Source organism: Erythrolamprus reginae, chromosome 2 (assembly GCF_031021105.1).
Source record: "Erythrolamprus reginae isolate rEryReg1 chromosome 2, rEryReg1.hap1, whole genome shotgun sequence".
Classification (NCBI taxonomy): Eukaryota; Metazoa; Chordata; class Lepidosauria; order Squamata; family Dipsadidae; genus Erythrolamprus; species Erythrolamprus reginae.
In genome coordinates, this window is record NC_091951.1 from 273,626,523 (window position 1) to 273,652,581 (window position 26,059).

General features: G+C 37.8%; 1 protein-coding gene across 1 annotated transcript in view; it reads right to left on the reverse strand.

Annotated features, from left to right (window-relative positions):
- The window catches only part of CEMIP2 (cell migration inducing hyaluronidase 2), a 65,093-nt gene that overhangs the window by 18,460 nt on the left and 20,574 nt on the right, over nucleotides 1-26,059 (reverse strand). Inside the window, exons 5-13 of the mRNA XM_070742655.1 lie at nucleotides 20,915-21,084; nucleotides 18,964-19,152; nucleotides 13,075-13,244; nucleotides 10,359-10,568; nucleotides 9,133-9,338; nucleotides 8,408-8,477; nucleotides 6,577-6,705; nucleotides 3,343-3,431; nucleotides 258-389 (exon numbers count right to left, since the gene is read on the reverse strand). Of these exons, the coding sequence (XP_070598756.1) occupies nucleotides 258-389; nucleotides 3,343-3,431; nucleotides 6,577-6,705; nucleotides 8,408-8,477; nucleotides 9,133-9,338; nucleotides 10,359-10,568; nucleotides 13,075-13,244; nucleotides 18,964-19,152; nucleotides 20,915-21,084 (1,365 nt within the window). The remainder of the gene's footprint in view (nucleotides 1-257; nucleotides 390-3,342; nucleotides 3,432-6,576; nucleotides 6,706-8,407; nucleotides 8,478-9,132; nucleotides 9,339-10,358; nucleotides 10,569-13,074; nucleotides 13,245-18,963; nucleotides 19,153-20,914; nucleotides 21,085-26,059) is intronic.

Here is a 26,059-nt window from a genome sequence, read left to right on the forward strand (position 1 = left end):
AGGCAAGGAGAAAATGCTGAATCAGAGCTTGGCAGCTGAACCCATTTTCCATAAATACAAGCGGCTGGTTCAAAGCAAACTTAAAAAGATAACAGCAGAAAATTTGCTTGTATATTTTCAAGCATACTAATCCAGTATGTTTCTGCTACCTTCCAAGAAAATAACACCACTAGATTTAATGAATGTAGTCAGCTCTGCCAGCCCTTTCAAAATTATTTACTTTAGCAACATGCTCACATTTGCTCTGGAGGACTCACCCGGAGTTCTGAATGATGATGTCTCCACCTCTGACCCAAGCCCCGTGGTCATTGTTTTTATAGGCTATTAGTCTTTCTATAACAGCAGCAACCCGGGGCTTTTCAGGATTTGCATCTTCATGTGGCCGAAACCTTATAAATGAAAGACAGACAGAATTGTATTGGCCCATAACAGTGATGGCGAACCTTTTATCCCTCCGGTGCCGAAAGTGTGTGTGTATGCTATTGTGCATGCACCTACACCCATAATTTAATGCCCCCCAGGCACCCCATCCCCTGTGCATGCATGTTACCCCCCACTGTGCTGCCCCTCCCCTATGCAGGTGCACACAACCCCTCCCCCATTTTCCTGACCTCCGATGGACCCGGAAGGACCATTTTTCTCCCTTCCCACGCTCCAGAGGGTTTCTTTGCGCCTGGGGAGGGTGAAAATGCCCTCCCCACTCCCCGGAGGCCCTCCGGGAGTTGTAAACACCCTCCCGGAGCCTCCACATGAACTGAAAATCAGCTGGAGCCTAAGGCATGGCTCATGTGCCTGCAGATATGGCTCCATGTGTCACCTGTGCCATAGGTTAACCATCACGGGCCTATAAGCAAACCTGCCTACATGTCCAAACTATTAAAACTACTGGCTGACATAGGAGACTTGACCAAAGAAATGAAATAGAGAATCAAAGATTGGCTTAGGTTTGACCCAGAAACAGAGACAGATCATCGTGGAACACAGTTGTTAAACTATCATGCAAGCTATCATGCTAGCTAAGTCCAATACCAGTCTATTTCCACTATCTCACTTAAAGACTGTGTAATCTCTCAAAGTAAACTACCACTGAAATGAGGAAAAAGAGTGCACTATAATATTTACATACTGCGCGCATCTTATATTCTGTTTCCCCAATTTCTTTGTAAGAAGACAGGAAAGCACTGAAGTTATGAGCAACCATCTATTTTGTAGAAAAAGCTCTGTGGTCAGATTTAAATAGCTCTAATGCAATCCCTATTATAGTGTACTACAGCATCATGTGGTATGTTGCAATGAAGAGGATAAATCTCTAAACACTGTGGTCACCAGGGTGTCAAGTAGCTTTGCAATTCAGCGGAGAAAATGGGACAAAAATTTGATTGGAACGGAATAATAGATCTATTCATGATAGCAGTCAGCAATCAGAGATGCAGGAGAAAGCATTCAAGGAGATCAAGGAGACAAGAATAAAAATGAAAACTGTAATATTGTATTATTGAACTAATAATGGGTATCAGCATAGCCAATATTTAGCTAGTGTTTTCAGAAAGAAAATAATAAAAGCTAACATAAAAAGTACTTAGGCTCACATTCAAAATTTCAAGCAACAAAAAGGGCTTTTTGTGTACTTCATTTCTTATCTCATATTTAGAAAAGAATGCATTGCTTTGTGGGCACTGATACTGGTTTATAATAACAAGTTATGCAACACACCAAGATGACTTCCCTTTTTGCAAAGTAATTTAAGTTGATCAGTGGAATGCAGTAGACATGGTATAAAAGTTTCCCATTATGTCCCTAATAAAAAAAGTTAGCAAGATGTGGACTAGACCAGGAGTTTCCAACCTTGGCAACTTTAAGACTTGTGGGCTTCAACTCCCAGAGTTCCTCAGCTACCTTTGCTTTGCTGGCTGAAGAACTCTGGGAATTGAAGTCCACAAGTCTTAAAGTTGCCAAGGTTGGAGACCCCTGGACTAGACTACATTACCGAGTGGTTGAAGATCAAAGGCTCCATTCTTAACGGTGTATCATTCAACATATTTGTAAGTAACTTGAATTACATGTTAGAAATATAATTTCTGGATGGCACAATGTATTTGACAACAAATACTTTACGTAACAGCATTAAGATTCAGGAACACCTTCATATTTGGAACAATAAGCAGAGGCAGCAATCTTTCAGGAGGAGCATATGAAAACTCCTTTATTTGTACAGAAAAGCCAGTGGCAAAAATATTGTAGAAAATCATCATCCAGACAGTAGACCCTGCAAAAATGAGCTAGCTGGCTTGGATAAATTATTAATTGAACAGTGTAATGCAGTTACTTAAAAAAGCAAATGCAATCCTAGATATTATCAATAATAGTGTCAAGATCAAGAGAAGTCATTCTGTGTTAGCCAGACTTAAGTTATGATACTGCATTTTAGGAAGGCACTGATCAAGTGGAGTAACCGGAGGGCAACAACCAAGAATATAAAGGACAAACATAAAAGAAAATTTAAAACAGGAACAGTTGGAAGCAGCAGGTATTGTAATCTTTAGTAGAGAGAGCTGCAGGGATAATATTGCTGTCTCCATTTACTTGAAGGGCGGTCATAAAGAAGATAGGAAAGAAGTGACTGTAGCTGTTCCAGAAGAAACAGTGTGTTTAAATTATAAGTGTGGACATATCCATCTCTCCCTATTAAGAATGGTTCAACAATGAAACAGGCTGTTTTGGGAGATGGTTCATTCTATTCTGGAGGTATTTAAACCAAAGCTGGCTGGCCATTTGTCAGGGCTGATATAAAACAGATAGTTCTTGACTTACAAGAGTTCATCTAATGACTGTTCAGTTACAACGGCATTGAAAAAAGAGACTTATGACCATTTTTCACTCTTACGCCTGTTGCGGCATCCCCATGGTCACATGATCAAAATTCAGACGCTTGGCAACTAGTTCATATTTATAACCATTATGATGACCCATGGTCATGTAATTCCCTCTTGTGACCTTCTGACAAGCAAAGTTACGGGGGAACTAGATTTACTTAACAAATACAATGACACACTTAACAACTGTGGCAACAAAATTCGTAAAATGTGGCAAACTCGCTTAACAAATGTTTCACTTAGCAACATTAATTTTGGGGTAAATTGTGGTTGTAACTCAAGGACTACCCGTAGTGGAATTCTACACTGTCCAGATGCAGAATCCTCGTGGTTCATTACAGTTCTTGCATTCTATGATTCTGTTTAAAACACTGCTAAGTATTTTGTCTTATGACATTAAAATTCTGGACAAGAGTTTTTAGATGCAACCTTTAACCATTCTTCACTATATCCCCAAATTTCATTTTACCTTGCATTATTGTCCAAAGAGAGGTATTCTCTTTTATCTGCAGCACTTGCATTGGTGGTTTTTACTCCTTTATCAATGAATAAGCCAGCCTCAATAAAGGAAAAAACAACAACAAATTTTTAATCTTTTCCACAACTGAAAATCTGTAGATATTGTTGCAAATCTTAGTCATATCCTCTAACTAGGGATAACTAGGTTTTCTGAGTACTTGAGACTCCTTCATATTAAAATATATTAAAACACTCTAATATGCCACAATGGTCACTAAATATTTCAGAAAGACCCTTTGTGAAGGAATCAAGAGGCAGGTTATGGATCCTCTTTTTGAGCCGAACACATGACTTGTACAATATCTGAGTTTGTTCATTCTATCCCCTCCCAAAACCAGATAATTGGCATAGTTACTTATGTAGACTCAGCATACTGTATTTTCGGAATACAAGACACACATTTTACCTTCCTAAAAGAGGCTGAAAACTTGTCAGCCCCTACCCTTCAGCCTCTGTGCATCCTCTTCCTGGCTACAGAGATTGCCACGGCCAATGGCTTGTGTTTTGGGACTCTGCGTGTTGCATTTTCAGCCTCCAAACGCTTGTGTGGTGCCCAAAATTGCTACCCGGAACACCTGCTGCCTTGTCTCATCCCTTCCCTGCTTTACCTGCTTTAGTCACTGGAGCTCCCTCCAAGGATCAACTGTGCTTTTGAAGCTGTTTTTCAGCCCAAACACGAGCTACACAATCTTCTGTGCTTTGCCTACTTTTCTAATTGCTGCTCCCTCAGACAATCAGCTGTGCTTCAGAAGCATAGCCGCAGCCATCCCCAAACTCAAAGCCGGTGAGCGAACAAACGTGATGAAGCTGACCAGGCAGATGAATTTACGGTAGGCAGAATTGCCCCCCTGCCCCGCTAATATTTTCCTCCCCAAAATATAAAGTGCTTGTCTTATACACTGAAAAATACGGTATCTGAATTCACCAACATCTTAGCGATACAACTTTTCAGCAACTAATCTGTTCCTTTTAATACAAACAAAAAGAAGATGCCCACTAGTAGTTTCAAATTATTTTGGGGTGGGGGGAACCCGAGAAGAATATCACAGGCCAGTTTATTATATACTAATTAAGATATTTCTTTTTTTCAAAGAAAAAGAGCTTATAAATACCTTCACTGAAAGGATGCAAATGAAACAGACAAATATTCCCATGAGGGAAGGAGTAGGGACAAGGAGGTCATCCTGGTTTTTTTTGATCATTTAAAAATGTTAGGGAAACTACAGTTTGTTCTAATGATATATCCTGATACTGAATACACATTGCAATATTTATTCAGGGACCAGTTTCACTGCATTCAGTGGGGATTGCTTTTAAGTAGGGATACATAACTTTTATTATGTTCATCGAAACAAATAGTTCAGGAAGGAAGGAAGGAAGCTATACTTACAAATGCATATATATAATGAGTTGTGGATTATAAAGGATATGAGTGGTTTATTGTTTTCTTTATTTTTTTAAAAAGGCTTTCTCAAATTACTGGGGGGGGGGGAACATGGCAAAGGCATAAAAATAACAAAGATGTGACTAATATTATTTTAAAATTAATCATTGTTTAAACTTACCAAGATCTGACTTTGGATTGATGTTAACAAAATGAGTTAAGCTATGTCATCTGCACATGCTTTAAAATAGTATTCTATATTTTATAGAGGATCATTTATGCTGCAATTGCAATGTATATACACTAGTTTTAATTGTAATGGTTTTTATGCTGTTGGAAGAAAAACAATCCCTTCAAGTATAATACCTCAAAAAGGTTAGCAAGGAATTTGATGACGATCTTATTCTGAAAAAGTCATTTGTGAGTATGGTAAGGAAGAGATTGTTTCTGAAATATATTCTTAGCTAAAATTCCAAACCAAAACAGAGAAGGTGGTTAGGAGAGATCGTTGTGTATTTTTCCTACATTAAAAATGTTATCAAAAATAACATGAAGTCTTTTTCTGTGGTGACTGTTGTTGGGAGAACCCCAAAAGTTATCTGAGAAACTGGATCACCCCAATGCCCATCCCATCCACACCGATAGAAGGGACATGCTGAGGACCCTTTCAGCCAAGGACTTTCAGCTGATGAGATCCAAAAGAAGAGCATTTTCTTGCCATGTTTCCCTCTCTTTGAAATTTGCCAACCCAGGTCAGATCTCTGTCCACCCTTTTCCTTAAAGCCATAGTTGTGCCAGCTGTCCTGGGATCCCGATGGAGGTGTGGTATTTTGAAGGTGGCTAATAGTTTAGTTAACACCCCCCGCCCATCTTCTCCTTGTGCACACTTTGCTCCCTCTCTCTCCATCTTGCTTAGTTTTATTTTAATTGAATTTTAAGAACCTTATTTATTGTTTTAATGTTTTACACTGCATTTTATATAAGCCATCTAAAGTCATCTTTGGAGAGATAATAAATAAATAAAAAACAAAAATAAAGTGCTGCTGGAAGTTCACAAACAAGCTATACAACAGATTAAGTTATAGATAAAGGCATTCCATTGTCAAAGCATATATCGGTTTAAGTACACCTGCCCACCAAAAAAGGTATGAAAGTTTCAATAAATATTAACCAAGTGATTCTATTTGGGTTTTTTTTTCTGCCTGCTCAATATTTTCAGTCAAATGATCGGATGAACTAATCTCAAAAGAAGTATGACTGCTTACTAGTGAGACCATGAAGTTGTAGTTAGTAATTAATATGTGTAATATAGGTTACCTATATTAATATATGTTCGTGATAATATTTGTAATCTATAGGTTTAATGATAAAATATAGATTAATACTTTATTCAAGCTCTTAAGGAATCTCTCCTAAAGGATCAGTAAGAAAAAAAATCTTCAAAATGCTCCCTGTAAGCACACAATATCATATCAGATGTGCATATAAATCTTTGTAAAGATTTTAGCAGCATGCATACTTACATTTCTGTGTTATATAGTTGATTTTATAAATAGCATAATGAATATTTTAAAATGAACAAATGAATCAGTATAATAAAACACAGAACGGTTTAAGATCATAATTATAATTCTAAGCATACTTATTACAAGCAAGTTATAATGAAACAGCAGGATTTCCCATATTAAAGAACGCCTTTGGTTAAACTATATGACTTGTCTTGCGTGAGTACAACCAGTTTTATTTAATTTAGATCACAATCCATTCATAAACATATAAATCATTAACAGGTTCAGTTACCTTAAAATTGGAGTGGACTTTGTTGTTATAGAAAATTCCTAGGGGGGTAAGTTCAGCTTTTGTTTCAAGGAACAATCCATGGGAATCTCCCGTAGGAACTTTATGGAATATATACCATATTCCAGCATCCTAGAAATTAAAAAAATGAACTTCAGGGATGTGCGAGGGTTTTTTGTTATTAGATTTTTATCTGTAGGGGTTCGGGATAATATACACAATATTGCCATTCCCTATATCCATATTGGTTCAGGAATTCTGGGAGTTGAAGTCTGCAAGTCATAAAGTTGCCATAGTTGCATTTAACTTTGGGTAAGAAATACAAAACATTCTGTGTTGCAGTTCAGCTGCATGAGGCTTATTGTCATTAACTGTGGTGCTAGCGGCCACGATAATCTGAATACAAGAATTAACTGAGCACAGTTCCCTTAAAAAGTTGAAAATGATATAGTACTTTTTTTTTAAAGTATATTTTTAATGGTATTCTACAGTGGCCAAAGAAAACAGTGGGTTTCTATCTATTGGGTAATTTTCTGGCTCTTAAGATAAAAGCCTTCTTTGAATGGAGCTGAACTCATGGTGATTTTGTGGACATGTGTACACAGTTTTCTCGGCTACATTACGGAAGTGGTTTGCCACTGACTCCTTGTGGGATGTTTATTTAAATTCCCAGGCTAGCCTAAGGTTGAAATTTCCTGGTAGTATTTCATCCAAGTACTAACTGGATCTGACTCTGCTTAGCTTTTCAAAATTAGACAAAGTTGGCTAGCTGCTGCAAAACTATTAGCAGTAGACTCTTGATGTTCTCTTCCTGAGGAAATTGAGTTCCAAAATTGCTTCCATTCTCTGGCATAAGGCAAAACAACAACAACAACTGTTCTTGTTCAGGTATTTCATAATCCGGAGTAGGGTGGGTTTTTTAAACACATTTTTTATCATGTAAGCCTTGCTTACATGCTGGGAAGAAAAAGTTGAAATAGTTCAATAGATTAGCTACACAGAGTTGGCTACTAATGCAGTCTAATATTGAGGCAGGCTAGGACTGTACTGGTGTGTGTGTGTGTGCTTTTCTTCTCTCCCATTTGCAAAATCAAAAGTCTATGGAAGACCTTGTTTTACTTTTTATTTTGACAAGTGAATGGAAAGTTTGCTACAATCTTAGAAGATTTTGGAAGGTCATAAAAAGAGCATTTAGTTCATTGATCTCTGTCCTACATTATACTACAGGTGGCCCTTGACTTATAACAGTTTATATGAAGTTACAGTGGCACTGAAAAAAGTGACCTATGACCATATTTCACACTTACGAACGTTGCAGCATCTCCATGGTCATATGATTTACATTTGGATGCTTGACTCACATTTATGATGGTCGCAGTGTCTCAAGGTCATGTGATCATCTTTTGCACCCATCAGAGAAGCAAAGTCCTTTTTTTTATGATATTCAGGAATTGAATATCATTAAGAGGTATTTAACAAGTTTAATCCACATATGTTATGAATAATTTGAAGCCTTCACTTTTAACTAAAACAATTGTTCTCTTTAGAAGTAGAACATTGTTGGTTGAACAATTCAACTGATATGAAAGACACAGAGATATATATTTCTGTATATCAGGAAATGCTGATAAAAAACAATATTCTACGAAATATATCATTAGCAATGCAAATTCATATTTTAACCTTATTTATACATCTAAGAAAGATTGCTTAACATCTAGGATACTACAGAACTAGTTAACTACAATGAAATACAAAGAAAGCAAATGATCTTATAAATATATTATTGCCCCAGGAAAAAAAGTTAGTTACTGCAATATGTCAAACCTCTCACCTGTGAGCCAGCAGCTACATTGTTTATAAGATTATTGTTGGGATGGGCAATCCAAAATGTTGATACAGCCCTACAAACAATTGGTAAAACAATTGTTAAGAGTGTTAGAAGACTCAAGTCTAATAGCAGTAAAAGAGTTATATAAACAACAGTCATTTCAGAAAGAAAGATCTCTCCAGCAATTTGATTTTCTGGCAAAGATTGTGAGATCTTTATGTTGCCCTTACCAAAATATTTGCTTTTAGATGCCGAGAATAAAATATTATCTTGAAATGGATTTTTTTCTGGAAAATAATGATATGAACCATCCCCATTGTATTAGTAGTACATTAAAGTGTTGTTCAGAACATTGGGAAGGATTTTCCAACCTTTACAGGGTTAGTGAATCTTCTGGAGCAGTGCAGAAATAGATCAGTAGTGATCTACCCTCCACCAAAACAATAGATAATGAAATGAGTTCTCCTGATTCTGGAAGAACCACCCTATTTAGGTTCTTCTTCAAGTACACACTGCAAGTTGTAGCATATATTTAGTTACCTGATCATGACTCAGATTCTCTGTCTCAGACTAGCCTAAAATCTCATGCATGACAAGTGATTTGAATCTAGTTTTACTTATTATACCATTCACATTATTTCCAATTACGTCAAAAAAAGAGAATGTCTTATGTAGAGACCATCAAAGACCATACTCAGGCCATTCAAACATCTCTCTAATTTACTTACATGCAATCGGTGGCTGGTACTGGTTCATAGTTTCCATAGACATGATCCTTGATTGCTGTGCACATTGTGCTATTTCTGTCTGTTGGAAGAAGGGTGCCTGGTTTGGTGACAAGTCCTAGATTATGAAACAATATATTCCTTTGCTCAATACCATCCTCCATGAAAAAACAATGGCCTAGTGTATTGTATCCAACAGTGTCTTCTATCTGCAGAAATAAAAAATCATCAGATATCTCTATACATAACTAATTTTAAATATAACTATTATTTTTTCCTAAGTTCCCAAATAAACCCATGGCAAATAAATATTTATATGTGTTTGAACCTGTTTCTACTAGCTTGATTTTTGACAATTTTTTAAAATTTCACAAAATAATTAGTCACCAACAGCTTATGACACTGAAATTAACACAAGAAATGTCCCTAGCAGTGGTTCTCAACCTGGGGGTCTGGACCCCTTTGGGGATTGAATGACCATTTCACAGGGGTCACCTAAGACCATGGGAAAAGACAAATTTCCCATGGTGTTAGGAACTAAAGCTTCTATTCTGGCACCTTGGAACCTATTTTTACAATCCGACCAATCAGGCGTTTACAGTGGGAGTGTCCCTCTGATCTTCCTGCCAATCAGCTTAAAGCTCTGTTGGGAGAATTGGTGCTAGACCTATGGTTGGGGGTCACCACAACATGAGGAACTGTATTAAGGGGTCATGACATTAGAAAGGCTGAGAACCGTTGTGCTAGAAAATCATGTTTATACTTCTTGACAAAAGAGTTGCCCCTTATTCTCTCTCTTTTATGAGATGGAGAAAATGAAACTGTCTATAGACACTGATGATTCTCGCAATTCAAGATCTGCAGTATCAATGCAAGCTGAAGAATCAGAAGGCTTAAAGGTTTGAATCTGATCTAGAAAAAGTCACAAGTAGACCATTATGAACGGGATAGCTCTCTCAGACACACATTTTATCTTGCTTTGTTTTTGAAATGCAAATATAATGCTGGCTAGGTTATTCCAATTCCATTTCTAACTAATCTGTGGTTTGGAGGGAATCATGGTTAGCCAAGCCACGCCATAAACATAATGGATTGATGTTAGAAAAGAAAAGCATTTCTTTCTGTACCTCTGCAATCAAGACTGGCAGCAAATTCAGGAATACTGAAAGACCTGTTTTATTTTGGTCATTTGCACATTTAGTCTCCAAACATTTACTCATTGCTCTTACCAGCAAACCATTTGTGCCATGAATTGTCACACATCTGGAGAAACAATGATGAATTGAGAGCCCTTCTACGTAAGTCCTATAAGTGTATCCTCCTTTCTCATCCACATCACCACAAAGGTGAAAGTGAACAGGGTACCTGCCATTTATTTGCTGACCCATCTGTTTCAGCTCCACATAGGAAAGATGAACAGACGTGAAATTCTTTAAAATCTGGAAGAACATGCAAAAATAATCCAATTTACTGTCCACATTTTCTTCAGTGAAAATGCTTCCCAAAAGTATTTGAAAAATATTTAAACAAACAATCATCAACAAACTAAAAATATACACAGCATAACACAAAATATATCTCAACATACTATAGTTTGAAAGGGAGATTAGGACAAAATATCAAATTTTAAATTTCCATTTTAAATTCTTTTAACATTTGGGTTAATGCAAATAATTTAGGATTAACTGTATTAACATACCGGTAACTAAAAATGGCTAACTAAATATTACAAGGTAACATATTAATGAAATCATTTATAAGAGAAAATTCCTAAACAAAAGATTTTCAGGGTTCTCTTTTTTGTTATGGTAATTTCTTCAGCCAGGGCGATTCAGATTTTTTTTTTCAAAGTTTATTTAATAACAAATGAAGAACCTAGCAATATGAATTTAATTACCCACACTGTACCATTTTATAATATTGGCAATAAAGTCACTAGAATTAACTACCAAAGTAAGTTCTGTAATGTTTACAATTTTCTCAATCAAATAAAGTGTGTGCATGTATGTGTGTTTGTGTGTCTATTTGAGTGTGCAGGAAAACAAATCAAACACCAAATTAATTATGGTTCTTCCAACATAATTTATAAAGCCTTTAACTGATGCAATGCAATTGTAGGAAGGTTTAATATCATATATGAATTTTTATAATTAAATATTTATGCTTTGATATTATGGACTTTAAGGGAATTTTATAGTGTTCTAAGCTGACAGATTCTCTTATAGAGATAGTCCTTGCTAACTGTTGACAATTGAGACCAGCAAAGTGTTGTGGTTACTAACTCTTCTGCCGGGCCCTCTGGTATGAACCTCCCGAAAATTCAAGGGTACAAATTTCAGACACACACACGTTTGAAAATTCAAAACAATGTTCTTTATCACAAAATTCAAAAGAAACAAAGCACCCTTTTTGTATTGCAAAGAGTACTCGTTCCAAAACAACCTTGTAGGCTGTACAATTCCCTTAATCAGTCCTTAAGTACTTAGCTAGCAGCTGTGAAGAAACGTCACAGCCCTCCTTCTTCCAACAAGTGAGACACACACACTTTGCTCTGCTTTGGTTTCAAAGGCATGAAAAATCAACAAACAAAGTCCGGAAAACACGGTCCTGAAGAATTGCGATCAGATAATCTTCCACAACAGCCAAACCACGTTGCTATTTGTGTCAGCAGCTCTAATTACTAAAGCCCCACCCAAACATAGGTGGCCTTTCTTATCTCCTGTAATATGTCCTCAATTGGTCTCTTCTACGCATAACTCTGCGCCTGCGTGGGTCCAAGACTTCCGCATCCGAATCGACCAAAGATAATGGAGATTGGCTTCCTGGGCTATGTGCCAAGCCCCCCTTTTCCAAGTCACCCACACCTTCTTCTTCGTCCGAGGAAACTGCACTACCTGCCTCTGTCAGCAATAAAACAGGCCTATGACATGTTGATGTTTCCCCTGCATCCACCTCCACATTCCTAGGGGCAGGAGCTGGGCCAGTGCCAACCACAACACCAAATAGAAAATCACATGAGCACAACTCAATTTACGACCTTATCTCTACTTAGTCAACACATGACTAAGACTTAGAATTTTACTTCTGCTTTTTGTATTATTAACTCTTCTTGTTGCAAGTCAGTTGCATCTCATACAAATAGTGAAGATGTGACAATGGCATGCTACAATGATCATAAATGCAAAGACTGGTTGCAAAATTATTTTTAGCACTGTTATAGTTTTGAATGATCGCTGCATGAGGCGGTCAGTAAGCAAGGCTTACTTGTACTTTTAAAGACTTTCAGGAAAGGTCGTACCTGCTGTAAGAATTCTATATCAGTGTTTCCCAACCTTGGCAACTTGAAGATATCTGCACTTCAACTCCCAGAATTCTGGGAGTTGAAGTCCAAATATCTTCAAGTTGCCAAGGTTGGGAAACACTGTTCTATATAACATGGGGAGCTTTCCTTTTAAATGATGTGGCTATACACCTTGTTTTAAATATTGTCTAATAACAATTAACTGATTTACAATAAATTAGGTATTAATTTAACCTAAACACAAACAAAATACTTAAAGTAACCCAACCATGAAATGAAATATAGAAGAATAGGTGAAAATCTCCTATTTTAAATCATAAGCTGTAGCATCTCAATAGTAAATAAATCAAGAATCACTGTAATTGAGTTGTTGCAGAATAGAATTAGCGGGCTAAATTTGGGTTCTGAACAAAGGCAACTTCACTTCATCATGCTATAAAAAATAGCACTATTTCATAAGTGGACCTAGAAATACTGGACTACAACATGATCAATATTTCACACAGCTGCTCAACCTAATGCTTAACAGGCAGCAGTCATTAAATAGAATGAAACAGGACGCAGTTCCCTCCACTGTATCCTATTTGCAAGAGCAAAATCCACTGGAACCTTGATACGGTGAAATTAAACCTTTCATTCCATACCTGGATATGTCCACCAAAAGTGTCATAATTGAAGAATCTGCAATCTTTGCCAGTATAGCAGTAATCTTCCATCTCTCCTTTGATTACAATGTTTCTGGTAAGAACTCCAACCTCTGCCCTCATATCTACTCCATCAACAATTTCTCCCATGTGCAGGAATTGAGGCAATTCTGGTTCAAAACAGAGAAAACAAATGAAGAGAAGGATGAAAATGACACACTTGAAGAGGGGCATGGCCATCACCCGTGTGGCAAAGAATTCCCTGTGCTCCGCAGGGAAACCCCAAATCTCAGCCACTAGGAGACTCAGTACATGTCAGAACTACCCTGGACAAGCAGGGACAAAGAGACTGGTGGACTGGGGCTATATGTAGCCAACTGGGAGAGTTATCATGCTTATTTCAGCTTCATTCAAAAAAACAAAAAAACAAAAGCCACTTGTGTCTGAATAGATCAGATTTGGTTTACAAGGATTTGGCTTTTAACGCTGCTGGAAAATACAATACATCCATTTATTATATTAAAAAATTTATTTCCAAAATTCATTTTATTAAGTTATATTTTCATAAAAGTCCAGTCTACATTGTCGAATGCTTTTTTTGCGTCTAAAAATATTAATGCCGTTTGCTTTTCTGGATGTTGTTCATAGTATTCTAATGTTTATAATTGTCCTCAAATTATTTTTAATCTGTCTATCTGGCAAAAAACCGTTTTGATCTTTATGTGTTATTCCAATCATGATGTTTTTTAACCTATAAGCAAAAATTGAAACAAAAATTTTATAATCCATGTTCAGTAATAAAATTGGTCTATAGTTTTGAATTTTTTCTTTTTCTGTATCAGGTTTGTGTATTAAGGTTATTAGGGCTTCTGACCATGTTTTAGGGGTTTTACCATCTAAAATTATGTTGTTAAAAATCTCTAACGTATTTATTAAAAGTATATTAGTATTTAGCTTATAAAATTCAACAGGTATAACATCGGGGCCGGTGGCTTTATTAGAAAATACAATGCATCCAATGTAGAGTAGGAAAAAGGTTTTTTAAAACCATTTTCTTCATTTAGCATAGGACAAAAATGGATTTTGCCTCCATGAACTCTTGTTCTTTTTTTTCAACCAGGCTTAGAATAATTTCCACAATTTATGTTTATGGATGACTTGATATATGCTTATTTATGTGTTAACCTTCATACGTATATCTCCCCCCCCCCCCCCGCTCTCCATCTTGCAGCTTATGTAGTTGTGTTAAACATGATTATTTTTGTAAGAAAATTGTTCTTGACTAAATATCGCACAATCTCTTAATGGCATGCCCTAAATTCCAAGTTTTTACCAGTTAGGAAAAATGATTACCTTTCAATAATAATGAAACAAAAGCTTTAACTGATACTTCAACTTATTTTGAAGCATCAAGAACCAGCTGATAACAGCAACCAGCAACAGAAATGTGGGTTGCTATGACAAGGCTATGCAAAATTAGAATCACTGTTATCCATATTATTTGTGAATATACAGCTAAAAGGTTCTTCCAAGAATTAGAAAAATGCTTCTGTAGTGGCAATGAAAGCAATGCTAAATCCTGCATATAGACAATGATTGCCAGAAAGGAAAGAAAGCTATGGAAATAGAAGTTCCGTCATGGAATCTAATCAATTTCTTAAAACAATACACTTGTTTTAAGTGATTCCCTAGAAAAATAATATATGGTACGGTGCAAAAGTCTTAGGCCACCATCCACTTTGTTATTTCAGCGGATAGCCAGGCCTTCAAAGAGGGAATAGGTCCTGCTACCGTCCTGGTGGAGCCATGGTGAAATAGGTGTGAAGGTAGCTGATGGCAGGGAGCGAAGTCTGTTGCCTGAAGCTGAAGAATTCTACAGAGGAATGGCAGCGGAAGTCGCCACTGACCCAGAGGAGAGGAGTGCTCCCTGGGGAACAGGCTCCTCTTCCACCAGCTGGATTGGATGATGGGGAAGAAGCATGGTTGGAAAGTCTGGACGGAGCCCCATCTGGAAGACTCCTTAGTGACTGGCAGAAGGTCGACAGCATTGGGCCAGAGACCGCTTTGGTCCTCACGAACTCCCTCTAGAGGGCTTCCTGCCGCTTATGAGCCGCCCTCTCTGAGGCTTGTGATGTTTGAGAGCCTTCGAACTGCCACTAGGCTGGCAGATCTAGTTGGGATCCTGGCCACCTTATAGGAGGTTGAGGGGGACCAAGAACCCCTCTATTGAGAGGCGATCATAGCCTCCCTGTCCATTCTGATCAGAGTGGGAAGGAAAAGAAAAACCAGACAGAACCGAGTCAGTAAAACTGCTGCCCTCCAGCTAATAGATTAGATTAGATTAGATTAGATTAATAGAAGGGCTACCCCATGGTGGTGTCTGTGATCTAAGCCGACAGCCAAAAGGCTTGAGTCCTACATGGAAGCAGATATGTCCCAAACCTGGAAACATACTGATGAGGCCGGTAGTTGAAGGCAGGCTTGTGCAAATCACCTCTGCCACTGCGAAACCAGAGATAGGAGTATGGAAACCAGGAACCCCTTCTCCACGCAGCACAAGCCTGCAGCAGGGCAGAAAATGTTACAACTTCCCTGCTCCTCAGCGTTTGTCTGAAAGGCCAAATCAACTTCACAAATAAACGGTGCTATTTCATCTTATTTTTGAATGAGACCAATGTGTTGAATCTTAGCATATTAATCTCATTATAGCAGACCTGTAAAAGTTGACTTTTGGCTTTATTGTGGCTTTTTCATTATGGTTACTGCATTATGGGTGCTTCTTTTCTTTTTTTCTTTTTTTTGGTAACCATTCAATATAGCATATAATTTTTGTCCAGACACAAATCCTTCAAACCAGATGATGTAAAGATCTAATTCAGAAATAATGAATACCAACATGCAAAATGACAACAGTTACAAAAAGGAAAAAAAATGTATAGTGGCTGTGCTGGAAGTTTAACAGGTAAAGTGAACTTGATTTCTTGCAGAAAAATCCAGCCGGACTGTACATGCCTGTGAAGTAGGAAGGGATGAAGCTCTTGACGGATTTTTGGAACACGGAAGGAAACTGGATATTAAATGAATAGCAAGCTGAGGAACTGTTTCCATATGGGAATAGTTTGCTTGCCTTTCCTCATTCATGTGAGAGGGTTGGCACAAGCTTTCTGCAGATGCTTGAAGTCTGAGGACTAAAAGAAGCAAAGAATAAAATTTCACTAGTAAGAGGATGAGATCCATATTTCAAGCAGAAAGAACAGCTCACTATAGAGAGATAAAATTATCCTGAGAATACTTAGGATTCATATGAAAGTAAAGGCAATGGGGAAACAGAAATTTCAGTATCACTGATTCTTGGAATATTAGGGTTACTCCTGTGTTATCTTCAATTCCATCTAAATTAAGGTACAGTAACTTCTTCTTTACCACAGTAAAAATCTGGTTGGGCTGACATCACCTTTTCCTGCCTTCTTACATCCAGGCTCTACAACCTTAATAATACATATTCACATCTGCAGAAATGCATCCATCAGTTCCTAACTTTTAAAACACAGGTAGTTCTTTTTGAATGGCCACTTGCTCAGTGAATGTTCAAAGTTACAATGGTGTTGAAGAAGAGAGATTTACAATGGGTTTTTGTAGTTGTGGCCATTGCGGTATCCCCATAGTCACATGATCACTATTTGTGCAACAGGCAATTGCTTCACAATTTATTTATTTATTTATTCATTTATTCAATTTTTATGACGCCCTTCTCCTTAGACTCAGGGCGGCTTACAACATGTTAGCAATAGCACTTTTTTAACAGAGCTAGGCTATTGCCCCCACAATCTGGGTCCTCATTTTACCCACCTCGGAATGGTTGCCACATCCAGCAATCAGGTGGTTGCCATTTGTGAACTTCACTGCTGGCTTCCAACAAACAAGTCAACGGGAAAGCTAGTGGGAAGTCACAAAGGACAACCATATGACCACATAATGCTGTGACAATGTAAAATGTACCTGATAACAGCAACTGGGATTGATGAAATTACTGTTGTAAATTGTCAGTCATGGAACATCACACTTTACAAATGCATCAATTAGCAACCAAGTTGCTAGTCCCAATTACCATTTCAAGCAAGGACTACCTGTATGTATGTATATATGCATGATTAATTTATTTGTAAAATAGCAGTGAACATATCCAAACACAGCTTCCTCTTACAATTTTATTATTATATACTAATAAATTTTACTGTAACTAGATGGTTATGGAAAACAGAAGCTGCTAACAAATATATTCTTCTTCCCACTCATTTTCAGTGACTTTTTAACAAATGAAATTCTAAAGGGGATATGTACACTGCTCAAAAAAATAAAGGGAATACTTAAACAACACAATCAAACTGTCCACTTGGGAAGCAACACTGATTGACAATCAATTTCACATACTGTTGTGTACATTCAACTTTGTACAGAACAAAGTATTCAATGAGAATATTTCATTCATTCAGATCTAGGATGTGTTATTTGAGTGTTCCCTTTATTTTTTGAGCAATACATATAGAACTTGGGAAAATATATTATTTCCTAGGCTATAGTACTTCAAGATTCTTCTTGCAATCTTTAAGACAAATTAGAAATAAAGTAAGAAGCAGTTCATTAAAAGGTAGCTAAGATCCTATAAAATCTTCAATTTAGAATTTAGAATTAGATTTCAATAAATATTAATCTCTTTCCTTTTATCATGCAAACACGATGGGCAGTATAGAAATTTGATAAATAAATTATTATATTCATAGTCATTTTTAACCAGTATTATACTTAAAGAATTCAAAGTTTACACTAACCTTTTCTGGGCATTAATAATTACTACTAGCATAACTGAGTTTAAATGGATGCTCCTAATCTGAATACACCTTAAAACCATATAATTATTTTAAGATCATTTAATAGTTACTTTAAAGCAGACATGCTTTCTGCTAAGAACAATAATTACATGTGATTTTGGGGGAGTGGACAAATCACTATTTTCCAACCTTGCAAACATTTCACAAATTTCATAGAAATTGTTTGTTTGCCTGGCATGATTTTTGTCTTACTAGAACATTATATTTCTTAGTATCTCTGAAGCATTAGGCTATGAAGAAATGCAATCTCTCAAACACACCCATCTTTCTGAGTAAGAATTTGCATCAAATTCTGGTTAGCCAGCCTTAGATGTAGTTATAGATGGCAAGTGTTAGAAAATCCATGAGAAAAGTAGGAGGGGAGGAGAAATGACCCCAATCCCTTGGTGAAGAGACTTGACTTGCACTAAAGTTTGACTGCTTGATATGAGAGTGAATTATCCTAATAAAATTACTGTCCAACATGAGAAATTATTTATCTCTGTAGCAGGTATAAGGCAAGCACTACAGAAATCAACAATAGTATGCTGAACGCTTCAGTGTTTAAGACAGTCACCACAAATAAGGAAAATGCATGGAAGGGAGAAACAATAGAAAAGGGAAAGGGTTTTTTTTTCAAGAAATAGTAGACATTTTTTAATTGACATTGATCCAATTTTAGTTGAACAGAATCATCATTTGGGCCATAAAAACGGGTATGTGGATGTAATTGTTAATCAACTCGGATCAAATCAAATTTACTTATTCTCTTATTTGCCTCTTAGAACAAATAAATTTAAAGCAGCCTTTCCTTTCATAAGCCCTGTGCCTAAAGAATCAATGCCATGCATGTCACATCAGAGTCAATTGAGGATTTTAGACAGTGGTGAATATTAAACATCTAGAAAAATATTCTCAAAGCAAAAAGTCACCAGGATTGTGAAACAGCAGGACCATATCTTTGGGGGTGGCGGGGGGGCAAGCTTACTAGATATACTCATTTTTACTTCTCAGCTCTTACCTTTCACTTTGACTTGGTATTTGTTGCATTCTGGGCAAGGAAGGAGCGAGAATTCCTCTGTTTGATACATAGAGTAATCAGTGCTTGCCACAACAATCTGGTCTCCAGGCTTCCAGCTGCTAACATCTTCTGACAAATCCATTATCACTCCATGCACAGCTTTAACCTGAAAACCCCACTTTGGAACACCTTGGAACAAAAAAATTAACAACTTTCTTGGTTCATTTTTTTTAGAAAAGTCACCACCTTTGCAAATGCTCATGTAATGTACATGCAAATCAAATCAGCAAGACCAAAAGTAGTACAGAGCTAAATTTAAACTTCCTATGATTTACCAAAAACAATTGCAGTAGTATTTTTAAGTTTATTCTTGTGGATTATGAATGAGGAACAACCACTCGTAAGGGGTTAGGGTTAGGGAGGGTTGTCTCACATAGAGAATGATTTCTTGGATGAAAAACAAAGGCGCAACTGCAGATTACTCCAAAGTCCATATTGTTTTTATTTTTGCCATACTATCTACCAGAACTGTATGTAACCTAGTGAAGACACTGGCCTCCCACATGGAAAGTTGAGAGTTCAATCCTAGATAACAGCAGACGTTTCTCTCCTAGGGCATAAAGAAAAAAATATCTGCTGCAAACTGCACATGGTGTCAGGAAGGGCATCCGGACAGTAAAAACTCGGTTCCATCCAGTCGCCCTGACTTTACCCCAAATTACGTGATTACACAGGCTTCTTAAAAAGGAGTGTGGTATGTAATATAACTCAAGCACATAAGAATGTAACTGGAATGCCTAATATTTATTAATTATAGTCAAAGCATTTGAATTAAAATCTAGATTGCGATACGCCAGTGATGATGAACCTTTTTTGGTCCGCATAGCAAAAAGGGGGGAGCACGTGTGCCCACTTCCATAATTCTATGCGGGGGACCCCGTACATGCACGTGGGAGACCCCTGGCACGCAAAGCCTCCCCCGGCTTCAGAGCATTTCTAGGAGCATGGGGAGGGCAAAAATGGTCTTCCCCACCCACCTGAAGACCCTCCGGAGGCAGAAAAAGGTCCATTTGCTAAGTTCTGGTTGAACCTTAAGGCCTGCTTTTTGCTCTCCACAAATTTCAATCTTTCTAGGAGCCTGAGGAGGGCAAAAACAGCCTTCCCCATCCCAGAGGCTGAAAACAGCCTGTTTCCCCAACTCCCAGTGGGCCCGGAAGCCGGACCTGAGCTCACGTGCCCATCGATATTGCTCCGCATGCCACTTGTGGCACACATGCCATAGGTTCGCCATCACAGCTATAAGCTCTGAGCCTTCTAATTTTGCCTCTCTATAACAGACAGGAATATAGGAACCTATTTTTTCTTTAGTATTTGATAGATCTCAACAAAGCGCATTTATAATTTAAGAATATTTAATAAATTATATTTTAAGTATATTGATTAAAGAGCTACAAAACCCATGATTTATTTTTCCCTATTTAAAAGTATGAAAGTGACATCTGGCCTTATGGGAAAAAACATTTTAAATTACTTTCCATGGCTTTTTTGTAAACATTTTAGATCAAAAGATTTTAGTTGCTACAAATAACAATTATTTCACAAACATTAGAAAGGTTGACATTTCGTATAAAACAGTGCCCCCCCCCCAAGAAATTGAACAAGAAAGCAATAGTGTGTTTTCTTGCCAGCAGACGTATCCTGTATATCTCTCACAACATTCCATATTTCTTGTGCTTATTAAAACAAGGACATAAAATAGAAATTTTGATCATTTTTAAACTTTCAATTTATTTTTTTTTACTTCTGGCCTCCAAACAGACTACAGCTTCTTATGATCAACATAAGGTACATAGCAATAAAGATACATTCTAAATATAGGAAACCTAGCTGCACAAGATAATCAAACTAAATTTTGTTTTCTAAAATTAAAAAATATATAGCATGTTCCTACCAGCAATCCATTCACTGAAAGCCCTCACAACAAATTTCTGGCCATCTACTGTGAAAAATTCCTTTTCTGCAAGAGCTTTTCCTCCTGTGCTGTGATTTTCATAGTCTCTCACAGATTCATTACAAGATGAATTACGGTCACCAATTACACTCACTAAAGCCCAGGCTTGCCTGTAAGAAGAGAGAACAACTTTAAATACTTACCCTAAATAGGGTTTCCTTTAAAAGACAAAAAGACACATGGAAAAATATCATTTAAAAAAAAAATCCAAATAAAATATTCTTCACTTTGATGCATTAAGGAATATTTCCCAGTTGTTATATTTCATTTTTAAAGAAAAGTAGCTTCAGTGGGGATTATAATATTCTCATTATGACAAGTACCCATCTGTCAGGTGGCTGGAGAAGCTTGTTTTGATGTATTCAGGAATTAATTCCCAAGAAAGGACTGCAGAAGCCTCCTGAACTTAATTCTTTACACTCCTAAGCTCATACCCGAACCAAAAGAGATAAAAACTTAAGTTTAAAAAAACCCCAAAAGCTTCTTAGAGAAATATTTGATTTCAAATGATTTTTTTAAACACACGGAGATAAGCATTGTGCACACTTGTTTACGCAAAAGGAAGATAACTTGGAACTGAGGATACTTCCTCAAAAAGGGAGGTTATATAAGAAGACAGATATAAATACCCACAAAAATCTTATTCTTTTGTTGAGGCAGGGCCGGGGAGGGAAAGGAAAAGAAAGGCTGACTCAGCCTTCCATCCTTTCGAGGTGGGTAAAAGGAGGACCCAGATTGTTGGGGGCAAAATGCTGACTCTGTAAACAGCTTAGAGAGGGCTGTAAAAAGCACTGTAAAGTGGTATGCAAGTCTAAGTGATATTGTTAAATGAATCGGTATGTCTCAGCGCTGCAGTTGAACACTCCATTGGCATGAAGGCCTCACTGTAGATATAACCATGAAAGCAAACCTATGGCATGTGTGCCATGCAGAGCCATATCTGCCGACATGTGAGCCGTTGCTCTAGCTCAGTGTTTTTCAACCAGTGTGCCGTGGCACACTAGTGTGCCGCGAGACATGGTCAGGTGTGCCGCGAAGCTCAGAGAAAGAAAGCAAGAGAGAGAGAAAGAAAGAAAGCAAGAGAGAGAAAGAGTGAACGAGCGAGAGAGAAAGAACAAGAGAGAGAGAAAGCAAGAGAGAGAAAGAGAACAAGAAAAAGAAAGCAAGAGAGAAAGAGAGAGCTAGAGAGAGAGAGAAAGCAAGAGAGAGAAAGAAAAAGAGGGAGGGAAGGAGAGAGTGAAAGACATAGAGGGAGGTAGGGAGGGAGAGAGAAAGAGAGCAAAAAAGAGAGGAAGGAAGAGAAAGAAAGAGGGATGGAGAGAAAGAAAGAGGGAGAAAGAGGGAGGGAGAGACAAATAGAGCGAAAGGGAGGAAGAGAGAGAGAGAGAATTTTTTTGTCCAAACTTTTTTTAGCAGCCCCCCCCCCCCCGCTCAATGTGCCCCAGGGTTTCGTAAATGTAAAAAATGTGCCGCGGCTCAAGAAAGGTTGAAAATCACTGCTCTAGCTCACCTCCACCGCGCATGTGCATGCTGGCCAGCTGATTTTTGGCTTGCACGGAGGCTCTAGGAGGGCATTTTTGGTCTCCAGGGGGCATTTTTACCCTCCCCAGGCTTCACGGAAGCCCCTGGAGCCTGGGGAGGGTGAAAAACAGGCCAACCCACCCCACTGGAAGTCGGAAAATGGGGGAGCCGGGAGTCATACATGCATGCACATGGAGGTGGAGCATGGAGGAGGGGGCATTGCATATGGAGGAGGGGGCATTGAATTATGGGTGTGGGTGCACAGGTGCACTTTCAGCACCCAAGGTAAAAAATCACTGTCATCACTGTCCTATAAATTACTTGTTCAAGCTAGAATGTAAACCAAGACCAACTTCTCTACTCCTCCCTATCTCCTGAAAATCTATACATTCTTGACAGAAAGGCTTTTCCTTTTACAGCTACTCTCGGTTTCTACATTGGTTCTAAATTAAGACACCGTTGATTTCACCACCTGCTACCGCACAAATCCCAGCGACCGATAAGGTCCCACAGAGTTGGCCTTCTCCGGGTCCCATTGATCAAACAATGTCATTTGGCGGGCCCCAGGAAAAGAGCCTTCTCTGTGGCAGCCCCGGCCCTCTGGAATCAACTTCCCACGGAGAATAGAACTGCCCCCACATTCGTCTTTTGTAAATTACTCAAGACCCATCTATACTGCCAGGCATGGGGGAGTTGAGACACCTTTCCCCCAGGCTTTTTTAATATTTATGTTTGGGTATGTATATGTTGTTTGCTTTTTTAAATATGATAGGGTTTTATGTGCTTTTTAATATTAGATTTGTTTTCGCTGGAATTTTGTTTTTATTACTGTTGTGAGCCGCCCCGAGTCTTCAGAGAGGGGCGGCATACAAATCTAATAAATTGAATTGAATATGACCAGAACCAAGAAATTCCCATTTTCTTCCTCCTTCTCTATCGTTTCTCTGCTTTCTTCTCCCTCCCACCCTTTGTGTTGGCAGTCCATGGGCTTGATTAAGATACAAAGGGCTCATGATCAATTCACATCTATTTAACAATGGAATGTAAGCCCTTTTCTGGATATAGCACAAAACCGTAACATGTTTCTCTACAGAGTTACGCATTATTATTATTAATTTATGTTTAAACAGTTAGTAGGAAAGGCTGCTTAAGTAATCACTAAACTCATTCTACTTAACAGATGCCTCATCTCTACAGCTCAGCAAATCCCACAGCAGTCAAGACCAATAATGTTGCTATGAAGTTATTCCTCCAGTGAGAATGTAGCAAACATAATAATCCCCCTCAAATCAATCAGAAATAATAACGACTTGAACGTTATTCAGTTATTCAGTCACTTGTATAATCATTATAATTACAATTCAATCATTTCTACTGAGAGATTGCTTCATGTGTTAACACTGTATTTTAACTCAGCTTTCCCTAGTGTTGAAGCCCTCTAGAAATGTGCATTTCAATTCACAGAAACCTCTAATTAGCATAAACATTGCTGAGAAATTTTGGAGTTCTCTATATGTGTGTGTGTGTGTGTGTGTGTGTGTCATTTTTGTTTTTACATATACATACATACATACGTACATAGATACATACATATCACTCACACATTAATCACAAAGTTTCCAGAACTGTAAAGCCTACAAACTTGAAATTTGCCACATATGTTCCTCCTGCCTTCTAGGTGCTCACTAAGAAAGGATTTTTCAAAATGACCATCAGAGCATGAATATTTCTTATATTATTATTAAAAAGCTCTGATGCCAAGTTCTACTCCCCACTCCCCACCTGAAAAGAAATCTGATCCAAATGCAAAACACAAGCAGAGGAGTTTCAGTTTCAGTTTCGCTTTTGCTTTCACAAGAGCAAGAGCTTTAGTACAGAACAGTTGAGCTAAGCCACGCAGACTCTCTCCTATCATCTTCTTGCTCACACAGCAAATACTGTTTGAGTTTCCAAAACACCCCTCCTCTCTCACACACACTAACAGGACACTAGCCAGATGAATACCAGTGGATGCTGGTAAACAGAGAAAGACTTCCCCTACTGATTCTGTTCCTTCTACTGTAACACCAGTTAAAGGAAAAACAGTCAAAAATGTAGGAAAAGATGTACAGATGCAATTAGGAAAACACAATAAGGGAAGCTGCCTGTTTCTCCCATGGCCAGTTCTATGTAACATGCTCCAGTCAGCCTGGTCAGACTCCAGCCAGAAAACAAAACCAGGAATGTTGCTAACAAAAAGATCCTGAGCAATTCATCTGAGGGATGAATTAAAAGTCTATGCCAGTGATAGCGAACCTTTTTTTCCTTAGGTGCCGAAAGGGCATGGGCGAGTGCTATCGCGTATGCACAAGTGCCCACACCTATAATTCAATGCCTGGGGATGGCGAAAACAGCTTCCCCCACCCCCTGGAGGCCCTCTGGAGGTCAGAAACTGCCTTTTCCCCAACTTCTGGTGAGTACAGTAGGCTCATGTTTATTTTAACTGCCATTCTACTTTAATGAAAGCAATAGCTTATTAAAAGTAGTCCTGGATTTACAACAATACATTTTGTGACCATTCAAAATTATAATTACACTCAAAAAAAGTAATTTATGACAGTTTCGTATTTATGACTATTGCAGCATCCCCACGGTCATATGATCCAAATTTAGATACTTGGCAACTGATCCATGTTTATGACAGTTCCAGGGTCCTGGGGTCATGTGATCACCTTTTGTGACTTTCTGACAAGCAAAGTCAATGGGGAAGCTAGATTCACTTAACAACCATGTTACCACCTTACAGCTAGCTGCAGTGATTTACTTAACTGTGGCAAAAAATGTTGTAAAATAGGGTAAAATTCACAAAACAACTGTCTTGGTTAGCAATAGAAATTTTGAGCTCAATTGTGATCATAAGACAAAGACTACCTGTAGAGTGCACTGAAAGTTTGGGGGGAAAATCCACTATAAGGCAATGTTAGGATCAAATTGTGAAAAAAAGTGTGCTTTGTAACCATCATAGGTAGATAAATATAGACACGACATAACATGTTATTTCACCATGATGCTTGGCTTTCAATCTTCTCATAATCCCTTATTTTACTCTCTTTTAGAAAAAGGGTTTCCAATCCCTGGTCTGTGGACAGGCACTGGTTGTTGGAATGCCAGAATCGGGGCCACGGCAAACAAACAAAGCCCTATCCACGGAATGCAAACAGCACATAAAACCATGCCCCCTCGTCCATGGAAAATCCTCTTTCTGTTGAACTGGTTCCTGGTGCCCAAAAAAAGATTGGGGACCACTCTTTCAGAGTATTAAAGAAATTACTATAAGAAGTACTCTTATTCTACATTTCATTAAAGTAACAATTTCAAAATCAGGCGATGTCTTTACGTGATTTCTCAGAATACATATACTGTACTTGAGTAGGCAATAAATACACATTTAAGATTGTATAAATATGTAAAATGCCACTCTTAAACAATCCTTACATGCCTCTTTTAGATATAGATACAGAGTCATTGGTTTCCCAATTGCAAGACATCTGGTTGCCTTCTGTATTATGAAGAGAATTGACTTTC